Source organism: Amblyomma maculatum, chromosome 3, assembly GCF_055883805.1.
Source record: "Amblyomma maculatum isolate TAMU_Amacu chromosome 3, ASM5588380v1, whole genome shotgun sequence".
Lineage (NCBI taxonomy): Eukaryota > Metazoa > Arthropoda > Arachnida > Ixodida > Ixodidae > Amblyomma > Amblyomma maculatum.
Window position 1 is genome coordinate 116,955,719 of NC_139346.1, and position 22,427 is coordinate 116,978,145.

A 22,427-nucleotide genomic window follows, 5' to 3' on the forward strand; every position below is an offset into this window, starting at 1 on the left:
CTTTTTCCTCCTTCTTAAAGTCTTGTTTCTGAAAAATAAAGCAGTAAAACTAGTTTTCTCATGTGTCCTCAAATTGTACTAATTATTAAATCTCCAATTTAGATGGCAAAAACCTGAAAGTATTCAGTGAATTAAAGTGTCAAAATTGTTCACCACCAAGGTATCACAAAAGGTATTGAACCACCGCCTTTGTAGGCAGGTGTTAAAGTTTAAAACATCCAAAAGCAATAATGCCACCGAAAGTCAATTTAGTTTGCATTAACTGAAATTGCAATACAATTTAATTTTTTCTTCAACAAGTGTTTGCTCAGGAGCGAAGTGCAAATAGTGACATAAAATAAACCAACAATTGGTATAGTGATGACAGGACGGGCATCGAAGCGACGCCAGCACTTACTAAGGAACCCTGAGGTCACTGGAAGCAACCTAAAGAAAAATAACAGCGCTTAATGAAAGGACCAGTCAAGACTCCATTTAGTTAAGAAAACTCTAAAAAAGGCGAGCACTCTATTTATTCAGTGGAGTCGATGGTTTCCACTGCATTATTCCAAAGCTGTTGCACAAGTAGAGAGCAGGAAAAAAAAATCAGCAGTATTAGATCGCGCATATCGTTGCATCGTATTGCTAATCCTCCTAAACGAACGGATCTACTGGGTACAAAAAGGAAGTATCAATTTTAACCATGTGGCTAACTGATCAGTCTCTAATTTGAAATGCACACCATGCAGTAAATACGGAAATATTAAATGCCGTCCAGAGAGGAATTGTGGAATTCGTTTTTTGTTTTTGTTCTTTTACAGAGCGAAAAATCACCTTATTATGCGTCATGTGGGGATGAAATCAGCTAAAAACGAAATTAATGTATGATACGAAGGATAACCATAAACATAACCTTAAAGAAAATAGGTTTCCAAAGGCAATATTTAAATAGAAACTTGGAATGTGCAGTCTATACTAGTTCCTGTTGGAAATTCCAGTCTGAAATGCTTACAACCATGATGTCATTTATACATACATATTTTTACCTCCCAATAAAAAGCTGGCGAGATGCAAAACGTGTGGCGTATTAACGGTGTTCGATGATATACAGTGTCAGTTTGCCACGTGCTGGACGCCTCTGGAAACGCCCATTCATCATTTGTGACGTGCAGGATCGCAGATGGAGAAGTGCAGGAGTTAGGTACGGTGACACCCGCAGACCTGATCGGCGCCCCCTTCTGGATGGCGCCTTGTGCAACCGCACTGGTCGCCTACTTCTGAGGCCAGCACTGCCAATCAGTGTCCGATCATGACATCGTCCAACTACCACCTTCGAGAGGCATGCTTGTGACATTTTCTCTCATAATGATGATGACGTGCTATCGCGTTAAATATGACGGAGAAAGCGAGCCTCTACACACCAACCGCCTACCCGCCACTATGCCTCAAAATGTCTGCACATATACCACCGATAAAACTGCTATCTTACAGTGAGGTCCCTGCTCACGAAACTTACTGATCCAACGCTCCCAACCACGCAGCAACGTAACGGTTGTAAACGATGGCGAAGTAAAATTAAAGGCCGCAACAGGAGACGCTCATTGTGAAGGCACGCGCCACGATGACTAAACGACTTTCATCATCATCATCATCAGCCTGACTATACCCACTGCAGGGCGAAGGCCTCTCCCATATTTCTCCAATTAACCCGGTTCTGTGCTACCTGCATCCACTTGACCCCTGCGAACTTCTTAACCTCATCCGCCCACCCAACTTTCTGCCGCCCCCTGCTACGCTTTCCTTCCCTTGAAATCCAGTTTGTTACCCTAAGCGACCATCGGTTATCCTCTCTTCGCACTACATGTCCTACCTATGCTCATTTCTTCTTCTGAATTTCCACTAGACCGTCGGTAATTTGAGTTATTTCTCTGACCCACTCTGCACGCTTCCTATCTCTTCATGTTACCCCTACCATTTTTCGTTCCATAGCCTTCTGGGTTGTCCTCAACTTAAGTAGAACTCTCTTGGTTAGCCTCCACGTTTCAGCCCCATAGGTGAGTACAGGTAAGATGTAACTGTTGTATACTTTCCTCTTGAGCGATAGCAGTAAGCTGCTAGTCATAATCTGCGAGTGCTTGCCAAATGCGCTCCATCCAAATCTTATTCTTCTTGTTATTTCCTTTTCATGGTCCGGATCTGCGGTTACTACCTGTCCTAAGTAGACATATTCGCCTATTATTTCCAGTACTTCGCGACCTAATGTAAACTGCTGTTCCTTCCCGAGGCTGTTGAACATTACTTTAGTCTTCTGCATATTGATTTTCAAGCCTACCTTTCTACTTTTCCCGTTTAGGTCATCAATAAACGACTTCGGCTGTTGATAAAGATGGTGCGTTTAACCCAGGACTCAGAAGTCACATGTCGATGGAGCTGAAAAAAAAAATGAATCAATGAATGAATGAATGAATGAATGAATGAATGAATGAATGAATGAATGAATGAATGAATGAATGAATGAATGAATGAATGAATGAATGAAGCTCTTATTTAAAGGAAGAGATGGCTCTCGGCTGCTGTTCGGGTACTTAGGGAGTTAGGAGGGATGGGAGTGTAGATTAGTCTTCACGATTCTTCAAGCTGTTGCTTACTGCTTGCCATGCGACCGATCTTCGCGCTGTAAGTCGACCTCTCTCAGACTACTCGAAGCAGGCCGTTCTCGGTGCTTGATACAATCTGATCTGCTAGGGTGGGCATGTCACCGTGTGGAAAATGTGTTAAAAAAAGAAAAAAGAGAAAACATCCTTGTACTGTATGTACAATCTTTGTCAAAAATATACAGCCCAACGGTTTTGCTTCTAAGCCGCGTAACGGGGCTCAGTACGCATCTGCACCGTTCGCAATTTAGTAGACGACAAATCTAGTCCCGTTCTTCTCTGTGCTTACCTATATACTCCAGTATTGCTTCCAGGGGCTTAGAGTGCTTAGAAGCGAACCCCTTGGGCCGTGTATTTTTGACAAAGGCTGTACTTCTTCGGGACGCTACAAGTTACATGTCGCATTGCACGTTGCAAAAACCAAAGTGGGAAAAATTAAATATTAAGGTAATATTGCTAATGTACATTTATTGTGTCATATTGTAAGGTCTCCTGTAACTTTTTCTTTTTTTTTTTCTCTTCTTTTGCGAGCGGCACAGTTATCTTTGCTCACATGGAACATTAATCAAAGAAGGCAGTTTGGCTAGTTGGTGTGTTTTTGTAGACGACTGCGACATTGCAACTAGCGTGGAAAAAGACAAGGGGCAGCAACAATAAGGTGCCGACAGGACAGCACGCTAGACGTCAACTAACGTTTATTCCACACGCGAGGGAAATTTATACTTGACATTAGCGCATGCTCAGGAGACTCATTGAGCCAGAAGAGACTCTCACTTCTCTTTCAGGTATTGTAAGAAATACATCAAACCGTGCTAGCAATGAAGAAAAGGGTAGATGTGTGTCAAATGCCGTTGACTGTCTCCCTTCAGGACCCCGAAAACCTGCAATAAGATTAGCGGTCAAAGTTACGGTAGAACTTTAAAAGGTAACTTTCTGACTTTGTTTCCGATAAAGAAGATGGTTTTGTTGTTATCCGCAGCTATCGGCAAGAATCTTGTCCGTGCTATGAGCGATCCTCCTAAGACGAAAAAAAGAGCTTCAGCCCTATATGCCAGGAAATGAACCTTGAAAGCCTTAGAAAAAGTATTATGGGTTCAGAAAAGGATAGGCTGAGCTTGTTTTGTTTTGTTTTCTGCCAAGTCCCGTAAGGAAGGGATACTTCTTAGAGCAATAGTAACTGAAAAAGACTGCTGGCAGGGATTAGCTTCCCAGGTTTCTGCAAAAGTGCCTTAACGTGTTGTCACCAGATGATCCGTTTCTAATTCGGAACTCCAATCAGGTCATAGGCTTCCTATCAGGACATGAAAGAACCTGTGATGGGTTTTATGCTTTTTACATTGACGCGGTGGATCTTTTCTACTACATACCACGGACAGAACTCTGTGCTGTTGTCAGGGAGCGAATTGAGACGCAAGGTGCAGCCGACTTTATAATTCATCCGGGATTTCAGTAGATAACTTTTTAAAATGACTTAGATTTTACCTTTCTTCAACCCTTGTTGAGTTTGACGATGCCTCCTGCTTACAGAGGCAAGGCATATGTGTTGGCACACGAATTGCACCGGTTTTAGGTGACTTTTTAGCATCTATTGACAAAGAAATTTCTTCGCGTCTTGACAAGATTTTCGTCGCTAAGATTTTTAGATATGTTTATGACTATCCTGTTGTGTTGAAATGCGTGACGCCCGATGGAAGGGACGGCATTGTGCAGAGCGTTTTTAGTGTTTTTCAAGAGTGTGGAAAGGGTTTACGTTTTACTCGTGTGGTTCCTATTGAGGGTTGCTTGCGTTACCTTGACCTCAGCATTAGCTTTAGCCGTCGTTCCATATGCTGGACATACTTCCCTCGATCAAAAAAGCCAGTTATTAGATATAATTCGGAGCATTCAAAAACCGTCAAGACAGGGATAGCTCTGAACAGCCTAAGAGCCGCTCTTCAGTAGTTCTTTGAGCACAAAGTGAATGTGAGTGTTCAGCAGCAGGCTCTCCGCCTGCGTATCGCTGGCTTCCCTGACAGCATACTCGTGTCCGTCGCTGACAGCCTTATTAAAGAGCTCCGCGATAGGGACGCAAGACAGCAGGCTGCAGTAATGACGGCCCGCGGGGACGTCCGGTGCCTGTGCCTTACATGCACAACCTGTCTCATCGCCTCAAAAAGGCGGCGGGAAAGTGCGGCATTCGTGTCGTTTTTTCAGGCCCACAAAAGCTGTCAAAGATGTGCCGCATGGTAAACAATGTTCACCAGGGAAACACCTGTGGAACAAAACACGCTACGCGGTTTGTGAACTACACAATTGGGGTTGTTTATCTGATATCCTGGGCGTCGGCGCTCAGCGTCGGCGCTGTTGGCGTATGCAGAAACCGGTTTGAGCATGCGCACGGTACGAGACGCCAGCAAACTTGAGCGGAGCGCCGAGATCTGTCCGTGCTAGATTTCGGCGTCAGCGTTCACGCAGGCGCCGAGCTGCTCACCCGCGTAGGTCTCTCATTGGCGCACGTCTAGGCGCCGTACACCAATGAGAGGACAGGGTGGCCGCGACCTCTGAATTTTGAATTTTCGCTCGCGCCGGGTCTTCGCGTGCTTTTTCTTTTTACTTTTTTTTTTTTTGTCATCGCTTTGCATCGTCGCACGTGGCCGTGATGGTAAAACCCTTCGCCGCCCATCGGTTGATCTCAGCCGTGGAGGAACAAAACTCAAAAGACTCGTCTCAGCTACGGTCGCGGAAAGCGGGACAAACTGATGTTGCGTCGATGGCGTTGCAGACTGTATTGAAAAGCCGAGAAAAATGTGGAAGATGTATACATTTATTTGTGCAGAAGTAGAAAGTGTAAACTGTAATTAAGTTCCATGCCTAAATTACATCTCTTAACGCTTTAAAAAGCAGAAATTATTGGGTGAATATTGAAACTGCAACAACGCACCAGCGCGAATACAAGCGTCAGCAGTGAGCGCCAACTACGCCAGCGCCGACTCCCATGGAGATGCGCACCGCTTGTGACGCCCACTGTGGCACGGCGCTGACAGCGCCGACGCTGAGCGCCGACGCCTAGGATATGTCGTTGGAGTTGGGCCTTAAGGCCGCAGTGAAAAGCGACTCGCACGTGGAGTCGAGCTGGCGGTCGAACCCCCCACGCGCCGAGGCCAAAAAGCGAGCGCTGTTTTTTTTTTTTTTTTTTTTTTGTCCTTTTCTCCCCTTTTCTTGGGCGCGGGCGCGCGGGAGGCTTGGTTTGCTTTGCCCGTTCGCCCCGAGGCGTCGCCAAGAAGCGAACGGCAGACGCATCCTTATCAGCCGGGAACAACAGCAGCACGCTTCTGCGAACCACTTTACGGCCAGCTCGTCCAGCGATGTCCCGCCGTGGCGCCAAGCATGGGTGCAGGGAGACGCCGTTAATGAAGCTTTTTGCACTGCCACAAGCGCTCACTAAATGTCCTGCATAAGGCGACAATAGGCGCGACCCTTGGCCCTCCCAAGTAGGCAATCAGCCCAGCGGCCTCCCGCTGTGTCGCGAGACCTTTTCCTCGTACGGGACGGCTGGGTGGCCTGGTCTCCAGATCCCCCGCGGCGTTTCTTTCACAAAGGCGCCAGCTGCAAGGTCGCGTCGCAAACACGCTGAGGAGGGGAGGCAAAGACAGGCGCCGTGTGAGAGGATTTGGGGACCAGCGAGTGGAGAGAGTGCGTGTTTTGAATGTTGTATTTTTATTTGACGTAATTAAGGACCTGGGTCCGAGATTATTCCCAACCCACTGGGGTTGTGGCATGTTTTTAAATAATTTGATTGGTTGCTTCATTTTCGGGGCGGATCACCTAAGGTGACCGCCCTTGGGTATTTGTTGATGTCTGGTATCAAAAAGCGGTCCTCGGACCATGTTGGACAGTCAAGATTGAGGCTCCGTGCTTAGCACGTATTTACACCCCCTAGGCTTTAACCGAAACGCTCGGTAGGAAAGTAAAGGCCTGTAAAGTGACTTCTCTGTGTGAGAGTCTTCATTTTCTTTTAAGTTACAGTTGTCTGTGTGACTTGTTGCTGTAACTTTGCCTATGTATACTATTCTGCTTCTGTAAATATATATCTCCTCCTGACCATCATCAGATCATCGTCTTCTGCTTCTTACCTGCCGAAGACAGCTAAACATCACTCCGTGACTTCTGGCAAGTCCTATATTGGACAAACAGGCCAGTACCTGAATGAAAGATTGCGTAAACACCGGACAACTGACGCAGCTCTGATAGCCGGCGGCCATTTGTCGGCACATTGCCGCAAATGCAAAAATAAAAAATAAAGGCAGCAAAGAAGAAGAATGCGCTCCACATTTTCGCCACACGAGAGTGCTGAAGCGGTTCCACAGGCAGGTTAATAGGGAAATATTTGTGGGTTTTTGCATTGATAAGGCAGGGAACAAGTGCGTGAGAACTCCGTCAATAGCCCTCACGAAAAAAGAGATTACCTATTTGTCAAAAAAACACGTCCCTCAATGTGGTTTGAATTTTCTTTTTTTTTTTTTTAATTATAGCTTGCTTCTTTGATAAAGAAATGTGTTTGTGTGTGTGTGTAAAGGGGGGGGGGGTGCAAAACGTCTCCTGAGCATGCGCTGATGTCAAGTGTAAAATATTTCTATTACTGTGGAATGAACGTCAATTGAAGTCTAACGTGCTGTCCCGTCGGCACCTTATTGTCGCTGTCCCTTGTCTTTTCTCCGCGCTAGTTGCAATGTCGCAGTCATTTACATACACAGAACATCCGGTCGAATCTATGGGGCGTCACTAAAATTCACTGCTACCTGTGCATTTGCTTCTTTGATGGACGCTCGAGCAGTGCTATTCAAAATGAAATTTCCAGTTTATTTTAGCGTCGCTGAGCTTGCAGATTGCCACTGAAGACAAAACTAGGAAACTTTTTTTTTCTTTTTTTGGCGAGAGCGTTATTGTTTACCAATAACACGCCACAAACTCAGATGAAAGAACAGTACGTTGAGGTACCTGATTGTCAATCGTTTGATGCTTATTACAAAAATAAAAACGTCTGCTACTTGCATTAGTTTGCAAACAGCGCCTATGTTTCGGTAGCGCCAGAACCTCACAGTGTTCCGCGTTTCCTACCCTCGGATACGCCGCAGAACACGCGGCGCTTTTACCTGCTGGCGGCCTTTCTCCAAACACGGCAGAGGAACGGCAAGCTGGCGAGCTCCAGCCGGCAACTATGGGCAACCGCCCGCGCATGCGCTCCGCTTTCCGTCCGGCCGATCCCGTCGGTAGCGGAGCTCCGTGATGTGTCGGTCGGGGATGCGGGCTTCGCGTCTCGTCGGCCTTGTTCTTCGGCCAAATTGACGCCAGCGAAGCGGTGAGGTGAAACTCACGAAGCATTACGCTCGTCGTGCTCTGGACGTCGTTCCAGGGTCACGCCGCGACGCGACGGACTTTCGCACGGTCAAGCTGGACTAACACCTAGGAAGCCCTGGCTTCTCCACTACACCAGGTAAAAAGCGGTGGCGATAAGCCTGGCTCGCACGACGCGGAGGTTCCCTTTCTCAGCGCCCCGAGGCCTGTGACAGTCGTGCGGACAGTCGCCCCGCGAGATCCCGCCTCGCAAGGGCGCGTGCATAGCGATGCAAGCCGCGAGATTTCACAATCCCAGGTTGCATGCTATCGATTCAGCGACCCACTGGTGCTGTGCGTTGCTTCGACTTAGGCTTATCCGTTGAGTTCGCGTCCCGCGACGGAAGTGCCGTTGCCAAATTTAGCGGCAAGGAGGCTTTATATTCGGGGCGCCCAGACACCCCGATACGGTCGGTACGCGGGCCCGCGAGCCGCTCTCGAGCGCTGCGCCTCTGCAACCGCGGGTCGACCTCGGGCCGTACGCTGCGAGCCAGCGCCGGACCGTCCCCGTATCGATTGTCTTACGCGAGTAACGTAAGCTCGGCGCCGAGATCCCCGGGTCGACAAGATATAACCCTTTGCGTTCCGGCGTCATTTCTCCTCTTATCGCGACATCCTCCTGACTTTTCCGGTGCAGTGGCGAGCGCAGGCTACTTAGGCAGTGTCTCGTTGCGCTGACAAGCCGGCGCGACCTCAATCATAAAGGCATTGCGCTGTCAAACGGCCCGCACTTGTGGCGTTCGTTTTTGTGGGCGGAGCCGCACGCGTTGGGGAATGCCAGGAAGACCGTGACGCGCGCGTCAGAACGCTGTTCAGCTCAGCGGCTGGACGGCCTGCTTCGCCGGTAATGAGAAAAGTAGAAGTGGCCTAATCAGCTGTGAAGTTCACGCGAGTAGCGTGGTGGACCTTTGTGTAGTTTATTTTTCTGCTTTTTCGTAGTTTCAGTAGGGTGCGTAATGTCCATCCTACTGATGACTGCAGTGGTTCGAAAGCCTCCGGTGTTATCGCTCACGGAGAGAACAGTTTGATTACCGATAATCAGCTCCCTGTGAAGCAGACGCCAGCTGTCAATCATTCGCGACCTCGCATGCCTTGTTTGAAACGGGAAGCATGCACTAGCGGGCCTGTTCGTATCGTGGAGTGAATGTTGACGGCTGCCCAGTGTAGCGGGTAGCGTTTGCAGGAGGCAGCTGGAAATATTTCACAGTGTATTTTTTTCCGGGGCGATAATCGAGGTGGTTGGCCTGTCTTCTTGGAACATCGCACCATCACTGTCAGTTCGCGCTGTATAATAGGCAGCCTGTGCTGTGTGGCAGCTGTGTAGAATAGGCAGCCTGTGCCTTTGTCTTCGCAGTTTGAAGCCATGTAGAGCGTGCAACAAAAGAGCAGTGCACCTTTTTTCGTTACTTTTCGCCGAGCGGATGCATTACAAAGATGTTCAGGTTTGACATTTTAGCGGCCTTTGGTGCGACTTGAGAGCCTGTATGTATCTTTTCAGGCATGTGCATGATTTGAGTTAAAGCAGGACCTCAGAGTTTAGAGATTATATATAGACAGATGACTGAATGTTTTCACTTCGCTTTCGGTTTATTGCTGGTAGGAAGGTGATGACAAGTTACTACATTTAACGAAAGTGATCAACTGCAGTGCTTTTAAGTTCTGTTCTATGGCATGTTTATAACAGCCTTAGCAAACTTTGGTTGTGTCTAGCCATGCAACTTAGGGACTAATGTTTTACTGTAGCTCGAGCTTGCTATCTTGCCGTACAAGTTAAAGCTCATTAGATGAGGCACTGCATTGTGTGCATCTGTGTGAGGCACACTGCCCATTGTCACCTAATGCAGACTACCTTCTCATGTGCCCCACTCATCCCTCTATTGAACAATCTGTGAATGTAGAATCGCATTGCTGTTTACTGCTCATGTCTTCATCTACGTGAAACAGCATAGTTCACATTAATGTTCAAAGATGCTAGTTCCTTCGATGGTCTTGTGGTAGTCGGGTTATTTGCACTCGAGATGAAAGCTCGGCACTTAATTAAATGTTCATGTTCAATTCTGAGATGATATCTAGCATTATGGAACACTCTTAGTATCTTATGGGGCTCAGCTGCAGTGAAATGAAGGCCTATTTGGGGTTACACACATGATGGATGTTTTTTTATGTGCAGCATCACCTAATGTGCGTATTCAGATGAGCTCGCTTTTCTATAGTATTCTGGCTGTTGAAACATACTGCACCTTTGGCTGCACTGCACTGTTTTGTAGTGTTCTGTGTGCTTCACATTGCTTACAGCAGTGCTAAGATATACTAGCTTTATCAATCATGCATGGCATTCATTTATTCATTATGCTTCAGTATACAGCCTGGCTTAAGTTGTGTTAGATTGGCGGTTTGTGCAAAAGCCATATTAGCTTTCGTTCAATGTTCTTTAGGCGACAGCTATTTGAAACTGGAATGCACTTATGTTGAAATACAGTGCCACTGCAACTAAGCTTGTGTGAGCATCATCCTTTGCTTGCTGAAGCATTTGCACACTATTCCTCTTTACTGATAGGCTACAGAATATGGTGCTGTTTCTAGAATATATACTTCAAATAGCTAAAATGAATTTTGTGACCGTGCTGTTAAAGTAGAAATCATGGGATGGGAGCTGATCACCGTGGTTTTCGCTTCTTCATGGATTCTGAGCATAGCTGTTCATGTGAGAAGAAATTTCAGGGGCTCATGAGAGGGCTTTTATGTTTGTAAAAGCATTCTTTTTAAAATGGCAGCACAGAATACTCCTCACTATAAGGCCTGAAAGTTGAGCATGAACCGTAGGCACTTTCACAATTTTTGGTTTCAATCTCTCCTGCCTTTGCAGGGAATCACAAGTGACCTTAGATTCGGCTTATAATGATGTATTTAGCCTGAGGTCAGTGTAAGGCTAAGGGAGAGCAAACCAAATGGCTCTTTGTCTCGTGCTGCAGCATTCTCGAGAATATGCAGTTGTGCATAGTAACTATTTATTCTGCCCTTTTTCTTCATCCGCCAGGAGAGTCAGGCCCCCACAATGCCGCCGACGACGATTGAGACCGTCACGGTCGTCAGGCCGCTGAAGGTAAGTTGCCACTGGGATTTTTTGTAAAGGTGCTGTTGAATCTCAGGGTCACTGCAGGGAATTTGTTGCCACGATATTTATTTCTTTACAGTTACTTTCATGACAGTCTGGTTGCTTTGAGAAATACTTCCAGGTTTGCGGCGAGCACTTGGTCGTGATGACATTTTTGGTTTGTGTGGGGTGTGAGAAGTTCTGTCGCCTAATCTGTGAAACCACACAACACATTGTCTAGATGTCGGATCACACCACAAATGAACATAAAAACCAGATTGCAAAGGAACCAGGAACTTGTAAAGCTAGACTGTCGAAGGAAATTTATAATTTTATCTAACAGTGTGTTGTAGATTGAAAACATTTGGGTGGGCATTTAGGCAACCCCAAGTATTTCAGTGACATGCATACTGAGGGTTTTTTTATTATAGCTGTCGCATGGTTTTCTTTGCAGGCATTCTTTTGTAAAATTTCTTTCGTGACATGATTTCAATTTCTTGAAACAATATCTACGCAGGGATTGTTGGTAGTGTTCCATTTTCATGAAGTCTTTCCTTTCATCTAACCGTGTGGACCGCAGAGTGATGGTTTCCATCCGCAGTTCGACACAGTGGTCTTTATGTGCAATATTAACATGATACAAGGAAACTGTTAAATTATTGAACTTTCCTTAAAGTATCAAAGAGCTGTATTAGCTGGGAATTATTTTTTGTGTAGGGTTAGACAGCTGTATTGAAGATGTGTTGCTGAGTTCATGGCACCTAGTAGATTTTAACATTGAAAGGATTTCTTTTCCATGCCGTGATAGACTGTGCAAATGGCCTCTTCCATTTTGTAAGAGGCAAAGAGAACTTACGCATAAAGTAGAATGAAATTGTGTTATGTTTCACTTGCATTTCATGTGCAGTCATTTCTTCAGACTATAGTTCCAAATCAAGGGATTGGACTCTGCTGTTTATTGTAGCCATTTTTTTTTATTCAGTACTGCTATTCATTGTAGGCAGGAGGAGCAGTAGATAATGCAAAAAAGCTGAAAGAATGTTTAGCACAAAACTAAAAAAAGAAGCACACAAAGGGCTTAGCACGCGTGGGTTCGAAAACTAAGCAAGGAAATTTAAAACGGTAGAAATGTTGTGGAAGAATTTCACATCAAAACGTCAAATTTACTCATGAAAACTGTCAGTGGTCATTAGAAAAATGGGAGCTGGTTCCTATCTCTTACTTTTCGAGAAAAAGAAAAACTATTTCAATGTTGGTTCTTGAGAGATAATGGCGTAATTACTGAGCGTGACTATGTATTGTTAATAGCTCATTGATAACTTGTCAGCCCTCAGTGGAAAGAAAAATTTCAGCTGCAGAAGCTTTCTTCGAGTAACCAGTGTCTGAATGCTGTTTCATCAAAGTTATCAAAGTTTGGGAGTCTAGTGCATAATTTTGAAGTTATAGAATGAACGCCCTTCTGGTAGGCCATCTTTATGGCACAGATGTTGGCTTTAGTTAATCGGTACCACATCTCATGCAACACTAGATATTCAGCACCTACACTTAAGTGGCAGTACGCTCCCGACACAATTCCAAAGTTGCTTACGTGCCACAAAACTCCATTTAACTAACTAGCTCCTGACACAATTGTCACTCTTTAGTTGTGTACATCCCTTGTTTTGCACATGTTACTACACAGTCACTATTTTTATTTTGTTACATAGACAAAAAAGGCTTCAGAGAAGGGTGGGCTACTGTGCATATTTGCCGCTCTTGTTAAAATTTGTCTGGTGTTAACATGCGAGAAAGGTAATCTCTCGTCTTTGCGTTTGTACTAGCTTCAGATATGCTTTCTGAATATGCACTGAAATGGATTTTTACCATTCAGGAAGAGTTCCTTATTGTGTATTCTTCCTTTGGCATATTTTATCAAGATGTACGCACTTTGTTTTTTAGATTTCTTTTTTTTTTTTTACTTGCCCTCTATGTGAACATTGCGCACCTATTGCTTGCTTGCATTGGTGGTTTCATACTTACTTAGTGTCCAGAACAGTTAGAGGCCCCCTGGAAGTTAGAGGCACTTCTGTACTTCTGTGAAGCGTACTTAACGGTGTTGGCGAGAACCTGCCTGAAAAAAGTACTTGGCATCAAGGGCTGCGATGTGCCTATCATTGAGTGCTGTTGCTGTGTTGCTGAACTAAAATGCATCAGAGTTCTCCAGACTGCTAAAGCAGCAACACAGTCGTACGAATCTTTGGCAAGGATGTATCTTAGTGGATTTTTAAAAAAGTTCTGCTGTGAGAGGCTGAACACTTGCTTTGCAGAAGCTTATAGCCGCAGTGCGAAGCGCGTCACATGGTAGCATTTTTTGTTTCACTTGTCTCATAGCTACTTTTTAATGGTATGTAGTTGTCAGCAATATTTTTTGTGTTATGTTATAGGCACTCCTTATTTGGTTTGAGTGTCTGATCAAAGGTGAAGATGGCTGAGCTGAGCACGGAAGGCCAAACAACTCATTATTATTTGCATACGCTTGTAGAACGTAGTAGGGGCAGCCTTTCAGCCAGTCTGGCTCTGCTTTGTCATCATTGTGCAGGCAGATGACCCGTATTAATTGCTCTTACTCGCACTAGGGATATTTGTGTGAATGGGTGGCGGGGGCTCCTGTTAAGAATCTAGTGCACGGATGCGTTTCGTGGCTCTAGCATATGCCTCAAGACCGACTGGCGTGGCTCATAAAGTAATATTGAGGGCCGCCTTGTCACGTCGAGAACGAGGGCACCCGTCCGTCTTCACGCAATGTCGCACGCATGACGGTGCGGTCGGTCGGTCGCTGCACCGCCAAGTGACCTCTCTCTTTTGCGGTCCGACACTGGTCGGCTCTCTTCTTTGCCGCCGTCGACGACCTGGAAAAGTCGCGACCTTCCTGCAGCAATGGAGAAGAGGCCTTCTTTTTCGTTCCTCGGCTGTGCGTGACATGCTCGTCGGTACGACGTGCTGGCGTCTCTTCTTTTCAGCCCCTCAGGGCGCTCTCATGAACTCTTCATTTTGCCGCCATCCGTGCGTGATGATCCTTTTAGCGTAGCGTTTTCTTTTTGTTGCGCGCTTTGGTTTCGTGTGTGTTGTTTCTGAACATGATTTATTTATATTTATTGCTATATAGTGTTTCCTTTTTATATTCTTTCCCGATCTTCTTTTTTTCTCCTTTTGTGCTTGTTCGGTAACTTTGGGGTCCCTTGCATTCCATTGACGTGGCCCGCATATAATCTTTTCATTCTTGTGTTTCTTGCTTTTTTTTCCCCTCCACTCTTGGAAGCTCTGGTTGTTGTCGCCAGTCTAGTTCGGTTTGTGCCCTCTTCGGCGGAGTCACGCGAGGTTTTAGTCTTGACCGCTGTCCGAAGGCTTAGCTTTGAACTCTGGACTCTATGCACTTTCTTTCTGCTTTTTGAACTCTATACACTTTCCTTCTGCTTCCAAAAAGAAAAAAAAAATTGTTTCATTCCCCGTTGTTTACCCGCCCGGAGGGCGACTGTCAGACGGCGCCCGATCGCGGGGGCGCGGTGGGAAGGGCGCCCCCTTTTAAAAGGTCAAATGGCGATGCGGGGAGTGACCGCTGGTAGCGGCCACTGCGAAGGACACTGCTGTGCGCCCAGCACGGCTTTTCGGCGCGCGCTCTGTGTGTTGCCCTATACACGCCCATAAGCTCCGCGATGTGAAGTGGCCCAGGGCCGCGGATGAGCTTCGGCGAAGTCGGTTGTCGGCTTGGCATTGGCTTATTGGTGGGGAAGCGGAGCGTTTATCGCGGCTTATCCGCGTTTTATGAACAGAGACGATGTGGGCGGACATATTATTCCGTTCTTTGCCCGCGTATTTTGATCCGACGAAAGCTTCGCGAGGTAGGGAGTGTTACTCTTGCCGCGCGGAAGCCGCTAGCAGAAACACTTTCGGCGAGTTTGTCTGGGCTTTTTGTAAAGCTCGACTTCATCGGCGGACTGCTAAAAGGCCGCTCCTATCTACGGCAAGAGCACATAGCAGACACTGTGAGAAGTGAAAGCCGAAGAAGCGAAAACGTTTTTTTTTTTCTTTCTTCAAATGCATTCGCTCAGCAAACTTCGCGATTTCGGTGAGGTATCTTCAGATTGGTTCCTTTTACTTCACATGGTTTCTTTCACTTCACAGGCACTGAGCAACAAGACAGGGGAAGTGAAACGTTTCATTCGCGCCTCTAGCTGGGCCGCGTCAGTGCAACAAAGGTTGCCTTTCCGTAAATCACTTTCTATTGCTGGGTCGCGTCGATAATTAAGATGTGCTCCCTTTTTGGTAGATCACTTCTCACGCGTCGTAAAACCGTCCGCGGAAGCCGCGACATGCTAGAGGAAGGGAGCTTTGGAAACAGAGGCTGCTAGTATGTTCATACAAAGCAACTCGTCTGTTTGTATCATAGCGTTCTCGTTTCCTCCTCTTCCTCTTCTATTTGTTCATTTTTTTTGGTCTGAGTACAAAAGCCACGACAACCTTTAACGTAATTTGAAAAGGTAGTGTTTCAGCTCCAATTATGTTTCAGGCCCTGCTGTTAACGAGCCATTTTGGGCATGCGCTCATTGCGAACAGCTACCTTGTGCTGGGAACAAGAGTGTCAGCGTCTGACGAGACTCATCTCATGGGTGATTTTATTTCTGTTTACTAGTGTGTGCTACACGCCGGGTGGAATTTCTTCTGCTGGGTGTAATATATTGGTTGAAACTCGAATAACGCAGTTGCATTAACGATTAATGACGTGTATTGATTGCTGCGTGTCCCTTGATTTTTTTTTTTCTTCTCGTAACCCATTAAACGAGGCTTGCATGTAGTATAAAGGGAAAAAGAAAAGGAAGTGAGCTTGAAGCCCAGCACAGGTGATCTTCCCATCGCCGACGGCACCGTACTGCTAAAAGGCCGCTCCGATCCACGGCGGGAACCCTCGGCGGACCGTCTCTGTGGGCGCGTATGTCTGTAGATTCCAGCAGCCCGTGAAATCTCATCACTTCGTGCGTGGGATAAGAACCTCGGCGGTGCGTGGCGCATGTCGCTTCCCGTGGGCTTTACCGTGTGCCTCTTTGTGCCGCCCTCTTTCGACTCCCTCTCCTAAGCCCTTTCTTCCCCTTTCACTCTTCTCTGTTCACGATTTCGGGACGTCAGTCGTTCCCGCGACTGCCTGCGCTTTCTGCCCGGTGGCGAAGCTTTCACGCAGCGCATCACTGGGAATGTCCGTGTGTACTCGCTCGGCGTTCCTTCGACGGAGCCACGCGTTTTCTGGCGAAACGGGCGTATTCGCCCAAAAGAGCGCGGCGCACGCGTGCCGGCAGCCGCAACTTTTGTTCGTTTTCCTCTCTCGCCCGAACTCGGGCCTAAAGCCGAGCCCCACCTCCACGCGTCCTCTCGCGGTCGTCACTCAGTCTCCCGTCCCGTGCGCCCTCGTTCTGTGAAGAATCTCTCGCCGCCGCATTATTGTGGGCGCACGCAACAATGGCGGTGCTTCTTTGCTCGCATGCCAACGCTCATTTTCACGGACGGCGGAACGAAAAGCGCTTTCCTGCAGACACCCCCTTCCCTTCCTACACTCCTTTCTTTTTCCCCGGAGGAGCTTTCATAATGTACGCACACGCGAGCTCGCCGCGTTTTTTTGGGGCGCCCTCCGCCCTGCATCGTCTGCTTCTCTGAGCAGATGGCTTCGCTTTGCAGACGCCCCGCTGTCTGTCCATGCGTTGTGCCACGTGCTCACCTACCTACCCTCTGAGCGATTTACCGAGCGCGCGATGCGGAATCATCATGCTCTGCTCCTGTCGCTGGGCGTTTTGCGGGAGGCGCGCGACCGAATTACGAAGGAACGCCGCGCACTACCGCCGTCGTAGTTTACTTCTCCCGTCGGGCCTTGGGTTATGTGGGCCTTATTGTTGTTCCCAGCTGCGCCAGCTCGTGTCTGCGTCGTAACTCGGCGCCGAGGAGATTTTCACCGGCCGGAGTGGTAATTAACGGCTCATATCCCGTTGCAGCCACGGTGTGCGGGCCGCGCGTGTAACACTGTCCCGAGGTAGCAGGCACATAAAGTCCGCTTCAGTGCGCCCGAATAGGTGCATTTTATTTTTATTTTTAACCTCGTCGTGACGTGGGGAGCTGCAAAAGAGTGGTGTCAGAAAAAATATATATATCCTGCTTACAGAATACATTTAATGCGTTTTGAAGCGCCTGCATATGATATGACTAACAGATCGCAAACTGGCGAAATGCAACCCCCCTGCCGCCATCTACCTCGGAGCTTTGAGGTGAAGGACATTTGAGACTGATGTCAGTTGAGATAAAGGACTTGTGAGATACTGTGGAACTTCGCTGATATCGCATTAACTGTACACGGTACTTTAAGGGCACTCGGTAGGGAGTTTTAGAATAGGGGGACCCTATCGGTTAGGGGGATAGGGTAATAGCGGGGCGCGAGTGCGCATGCGCAGAACCCAAGCGGGCCTTGGGTTTTTGGGTCAGCGGACGACGGTCACCCTATCTTGGCGAAATAGCGTGGACCCTATCGCCGGATAGGGTCGGGGAAAATGGCGGCGTCCGGCCAAGCGGCGGCCGCTCGCCTCGGCACACATTCGTCGTTACCGCTCCGCGGTGTCACGCGTTCAAGGCAAACGAAAGGCCAACGAAGCTTGTGCTATGTCTCATGATGCCCGCACCACCAAATATAAGCGATAAAACGCCCTATATTTCCTGATTGCTTCCGGATTTACCGAGCCGCTAGGCTTAGCGACTTCGCCTCGTTTGGTTGCCATGGGGACCAGGCGTCGGAAAGCGCGGAAGGTTCAAATGAGGTTTCCCGGCTCAGCCTGGATTGGTAAAGATTGGCCGATTTCGTCTTGTCTGAATAAAAGAGTTTATATAACTGGTATTTTTAAGATAGCTTTGTACAATAACAGCAGTTTCATTTTAATGAAATAGCATTGGTTGGCTTTTATATATTTCTATGCTTTCACGGTTTCCCGTCTCGGCGCTGCAATCGACAAACGCATAGGGTGCCTCGATGTAGCGCGCCGGCGGCGCTGGTATCGAGGCACCCTACAAACGCAAGCCCCGCTCCGCTGCGTCGGTAAAACCCTATTCTAAAACTGGCCGGTCGGCTGGAACGTTGCGCCACGGCACGCTATCTTCTTAGGGGCCCCAAGCCTTGGGTTCCCCTATTCTAAAACTCCCTGGTGAGTTGTTCTTTCGTAAGCTGGATTCTTGCAGCTTCTTGATGTCGTTCATGACAGCTAGTGACAGCTACTTAGTTATACGCCACCCAGAATTAAAAAAAAAAAAAAAAAAGAGGAGGGGTGGAGGGGGGGGGGGGGGGGTTCTCTGGTCTCCGCCTTCCTCGCAACATAATTACGGTACAAAGGATGGGAATTCCGTTACACTGGGAGACGCTTTCTGTTGCTTGAACAACTTACACAATAAGGCCGGTCGTGAGGTCGATCGGAGCAGCTTGCGCCGACCCGGGAGCAGCTAAAAGGGTAGTGTTCCCTCCTAGCATTAGCGTCACGTACGGCTCGCTTAAAGGTCCGAGCTTCGGTTGATCAGGCCATGCCTGGAAGCTTTCTGCACATGACTGGCGGTGCTGAGTAGAGGTGCTGGTCGCTGAAAAAAGCGCGCGTCGCTCGGCAGCGCGGTGCGAGACAAAAGAATCTGCCGGATCTTTTGTCTTTTCTCGTCGGCTTGTTGGAGGAAGGGGGGGGGGGGGGGGGGGAGAGGCTAGTGCACTGGGGCGGATCGGATGGGGGTGCGAGGCGTTGGGAGGGCGGAGGTGGTGGTGGCACAGGTTGCGTCGGTTCGAGGAGGGGAGAGGTGAGGGGAGAGGGCGCGTAAAAACAAAGCAATTGCTGCTCAGCGACCGCGCGCAGAACCGGGACGCGTTGGCTTGGCACTGACGGCCGGTTCGGTACCGAAGTTTGCTGGGTCCGAGGGGAAAGAGTACGCAGGTAAGGGAAGTGGCCCAGCATAAATTGAACCACCGTGCGCGAGACACAAAGGCTGCGCCAAGGCGTGGTGCACACCAGCCGCCGGGTTCGATGTACACCTTGAGTCATTTTTTTTTTTTTTTTCATATTTCCTCGACGACGTTATCGACAAGGTCTGGCCTTTATCGTCTCGCTCGTGCGGAGGGAGGGGGAAGGGGGGGTGGGGCACTGGCGGGTTTCGGAAGCGATCGCTTCTTTGTTTCGGCCGTGGCCGGTCGTTTGCGCGCGCCCAGGCGCGTGTACACGCGCCTGCTGTTTATCCGTTTTCATTGACTGCGAAGTCTCTCCTCGCTGATCCCAGCGGGGCTGCTGCAAAGCTTGCCATTGATGCAGCGTAGGTTGAACGCGGCGCGAGGCAAACCCGACGCGCAGACCCCGCGTTGGAAGGCGCGCGTGTGTCGTGTCGTGCAAGGTCGGGAAATATAGGCAGACGCGTCTGGTTTGGGCGGGGGCGACCGTGCGCTGAGCATATTTGCGCGAGAATTTTGGATATTTGATACACAATTGAAAGTCATGGGCTACTTTGGGAGTCAAGACACTAAGTACGCTTACGCCATGCGAAAGTTTAAGGCTGTTTGTTATTGTTTGATAAAGCAGTTTTGTACATATAGGATTTTTATACGCGTAGGATGCCCCACATCACGAGCAATATCCTTAATGCAATCTTGCAGTTTCATCTTGCCCATTGCCGAGCCTCTTTAATGCGATCGCCCCGCGGCGGTAGTGCAGTGCTTAGACGCCCGACTGCTGTGCCGGAGTATCCGGCTTCGAACCCGACCGCCAGAGGCCGCGTTTCAATGGAAGCAAAACGCAGTGGCGCTCGTATGCTGTGAGACGTCAGTGCTCGTTAAAGTACTCCAGGTGGTCGAAATTTCCGGAGCCCTCCACTACGGCATCTCTCATAGCCTGAGTCGTTTTAGATGACACAACATAGTCCGGCAATGCATTGCACAACATGAACTGGACAAAACACTGTAGGAAAGGGTGTCTTTGGTCGCGGAGAAGCATGACCTTTAGAAATTTCCGGAGCCCTCCACTACGGCATCTCTCAGAGCCTGAGTTGCGTTGGGACGTTACCCTGCAAACCGAATCAAACCATGATTATGCCGATACAGCCGGAGTCCTCCACTACGGCATCTCTCATAGCCTGAGTTGCGTTGGGACGTTACCCTGCAAACCGAATCAAACCATGATTATGCCGATACAGCCGGAGTCCTCCACTACGGCATCTCTCATAGCCTGAGTTGCGTTGGGACGTTACCCTGCAAACCGAATCAAACCATGATTATGCCGATACAGCCGGAGTCCTCCACTACGGCATCTCTCATAGCCTGAGTTGCGTTGGGACGTTACCCTGCAAACCGAATCAAACCATGATTATGCCGATACAGCCGGAGTCCTCCACTACGGCATCTCTCATAGCCTGAGTTGCGTTGGGACGTTACCCTGCAAACCGAATCAAACCATGATTATGCCGATACAGCCGGAGTCCTCCACTACGGCATCTCTCATAGCCTGAGTTGCGTTGGGACGTTACCCTGCAAACCGAATCAAACCATGATTATGCCGATACAGCCGGAGTCCTCCACTACGGCATCTCTCATAGCCTGAGTTGCGTTGGGACGTTACCCTGCAAACCGAATCAAACCATGATTATGCCGATACAGCCGGAGTCCTCCACTACGGCATCTCTCATAGCCTGAGTTGCGTTGGGACGTTACCCTGCAAACCGAATCAAACCATGATTATGCCGATACAGCCGGAGTCCTCCACTACGGCATCTCTCATAGCCTGAGTTGCGTTGGGACGTTACCCTGCAAACCGAATCAAACCATGATTATGCCGATACAGCCGGAGTCCTCCACTACGGCATCTCTCATAGCCTGAGTTGCGTTGGGACGTTACCCTGCAAACCGAATCAAACCATGATTATGCCGATACAGCCGGAGTCCTCCACTACGGCATCTCTCATAGTCTGAGTTGCGTTGGGACGTTACCCTGCAAACCGAATCAAACCATGATTATGCTGATACAGCCGGAGTCCTCCACTACGGCATCTCTCGTAGCCTGAGTTGCTTTCGGACGTTAAACCCCGCAAACCAAACCAAACTATTTTTAATGTGATCATGCCGATCCCGCTTTCCTTGAGTGCGTGAATTTCATGGATTGCTTATAAACCATCGGTCTTTCGCTGTTGCGAGGAAAAAAGCCTTCCACAACTTCTTTGGGCCTTCGCGTTCACTGTGTATATGGTTTGTTTTTCATTTTTTGTTATTTTTTGCCCAGTGGCAAGAAAGGCATTAGGTTTCCGGGATGAGTAATTTTACCGCAGTTGCTTTCATTTTCTTGCAGCAGCGCCCGTTGACACCACTGTCCGATACATTGCCTGCCGCACGATGTTAGAACGCTGTAACGGACCATGGCCCGGTGGGATTTCGCCAAATGCACTGCAGAGTGCACCCGGCGTGTGCCACGCACCCTATCTGCTGTATACAGTATACGAAGGGACAGCTGGCTCGTAGGGCGGGGTTCGGCTGGTTAACGTCGTGTCCGGGATATGGTGGCCACCATATCCTATGGGGCTGAAACGTGGAGGCTAACCAAGAGAGTTCTACTTAAGTTTAGGGCAACCCAGAGGGCTATGGAACGAAAAATGGTAGGGGTAACATTAAGAGATAGAAAGCGTGCAGAGTGGGTCAGAGAAATAACTCAAGTTACCGACATTCTAGTAGAAATTAAGGAGAAGAAATGGACATGGGCAGGACATGTAGTGCGAAGAGAGGATAACCGATGGTCGCTGAGGGTAACAAACTGGATTCTAAGGGAAGGAAAGCGTAGCAGGGGGCGGCAGAAAGTTAGGTGGGCGGATGAGATTAAGAAGTTCGCAGGGGTCAAGTGGATGCAGCTAGCACAGAACCGGGTTAGGTGGAGAAATATGGGAGAGGCCTTCACCCTGCAGTGGGTATAATCAGGCTGCTGCTGCTGATGATGATGATATCCGGGAGTCCACTCCATTCTCGCTTGCGACGAACTCCTCTAATTTTCGCGGGACAGTGCGCCAAGGCTTGTCTTTGCAACGAAGTTAACTTTAAGAGGGACATTTATGGTCAGTGGGGGCGCTGCGGTGAATACTGCATTGCGCAGTCATGCCAGTCTGACCAGGGTTGTGCTGAACGACCGGGAAGTATAGTCACTGGGTCAGTGCAGCTTTCTGGTGGACGCCCCATCGTATACTATAGCGAAACTGTCTGCTAACCGACCTGACTGGCGCCGCGGTCGTCTCGGATGGACAGCGAGGACTGTTCGATTCAGTTC

The 22,427-nt window shown here is 48.4% G+C and overlaps 1 protein-coding gene across 2 annotated transcripts in view; it reads left to right on the forward strand.

The window, feature by feature from the left end:
- The first annotated feature begins 7,842 nt into the window (after nt 1-7,842).
- The window catches only part of LOC146195780 (transmembrane protein 47), a 117,987-nt gene continuing 103,402 nt past the window's right edge, over nt 7,843-22,427 (forward strand). The window contains exons 1-2 of one of the 2 annotated variants that reach the window (XM_084597915.1): nt 7,843-8,106; nt 11,044-11,109. In XM_084597915.1, coding sequence (XP_084454041.1) covers nt 11,062-11,109 — 48 coding nt within the window. In that variant the 5' untranslated portion in view covers nt 7,843-8,106; nt 11,044-11,061. Of the gene's footprint in view, nt 8,107-8,824; nt 8,851-11,043; nt 11,110-22,427 lie in introns of those variants that run through there. The other variant, XM_084597916.1, reaches the window with a different exon arrangement.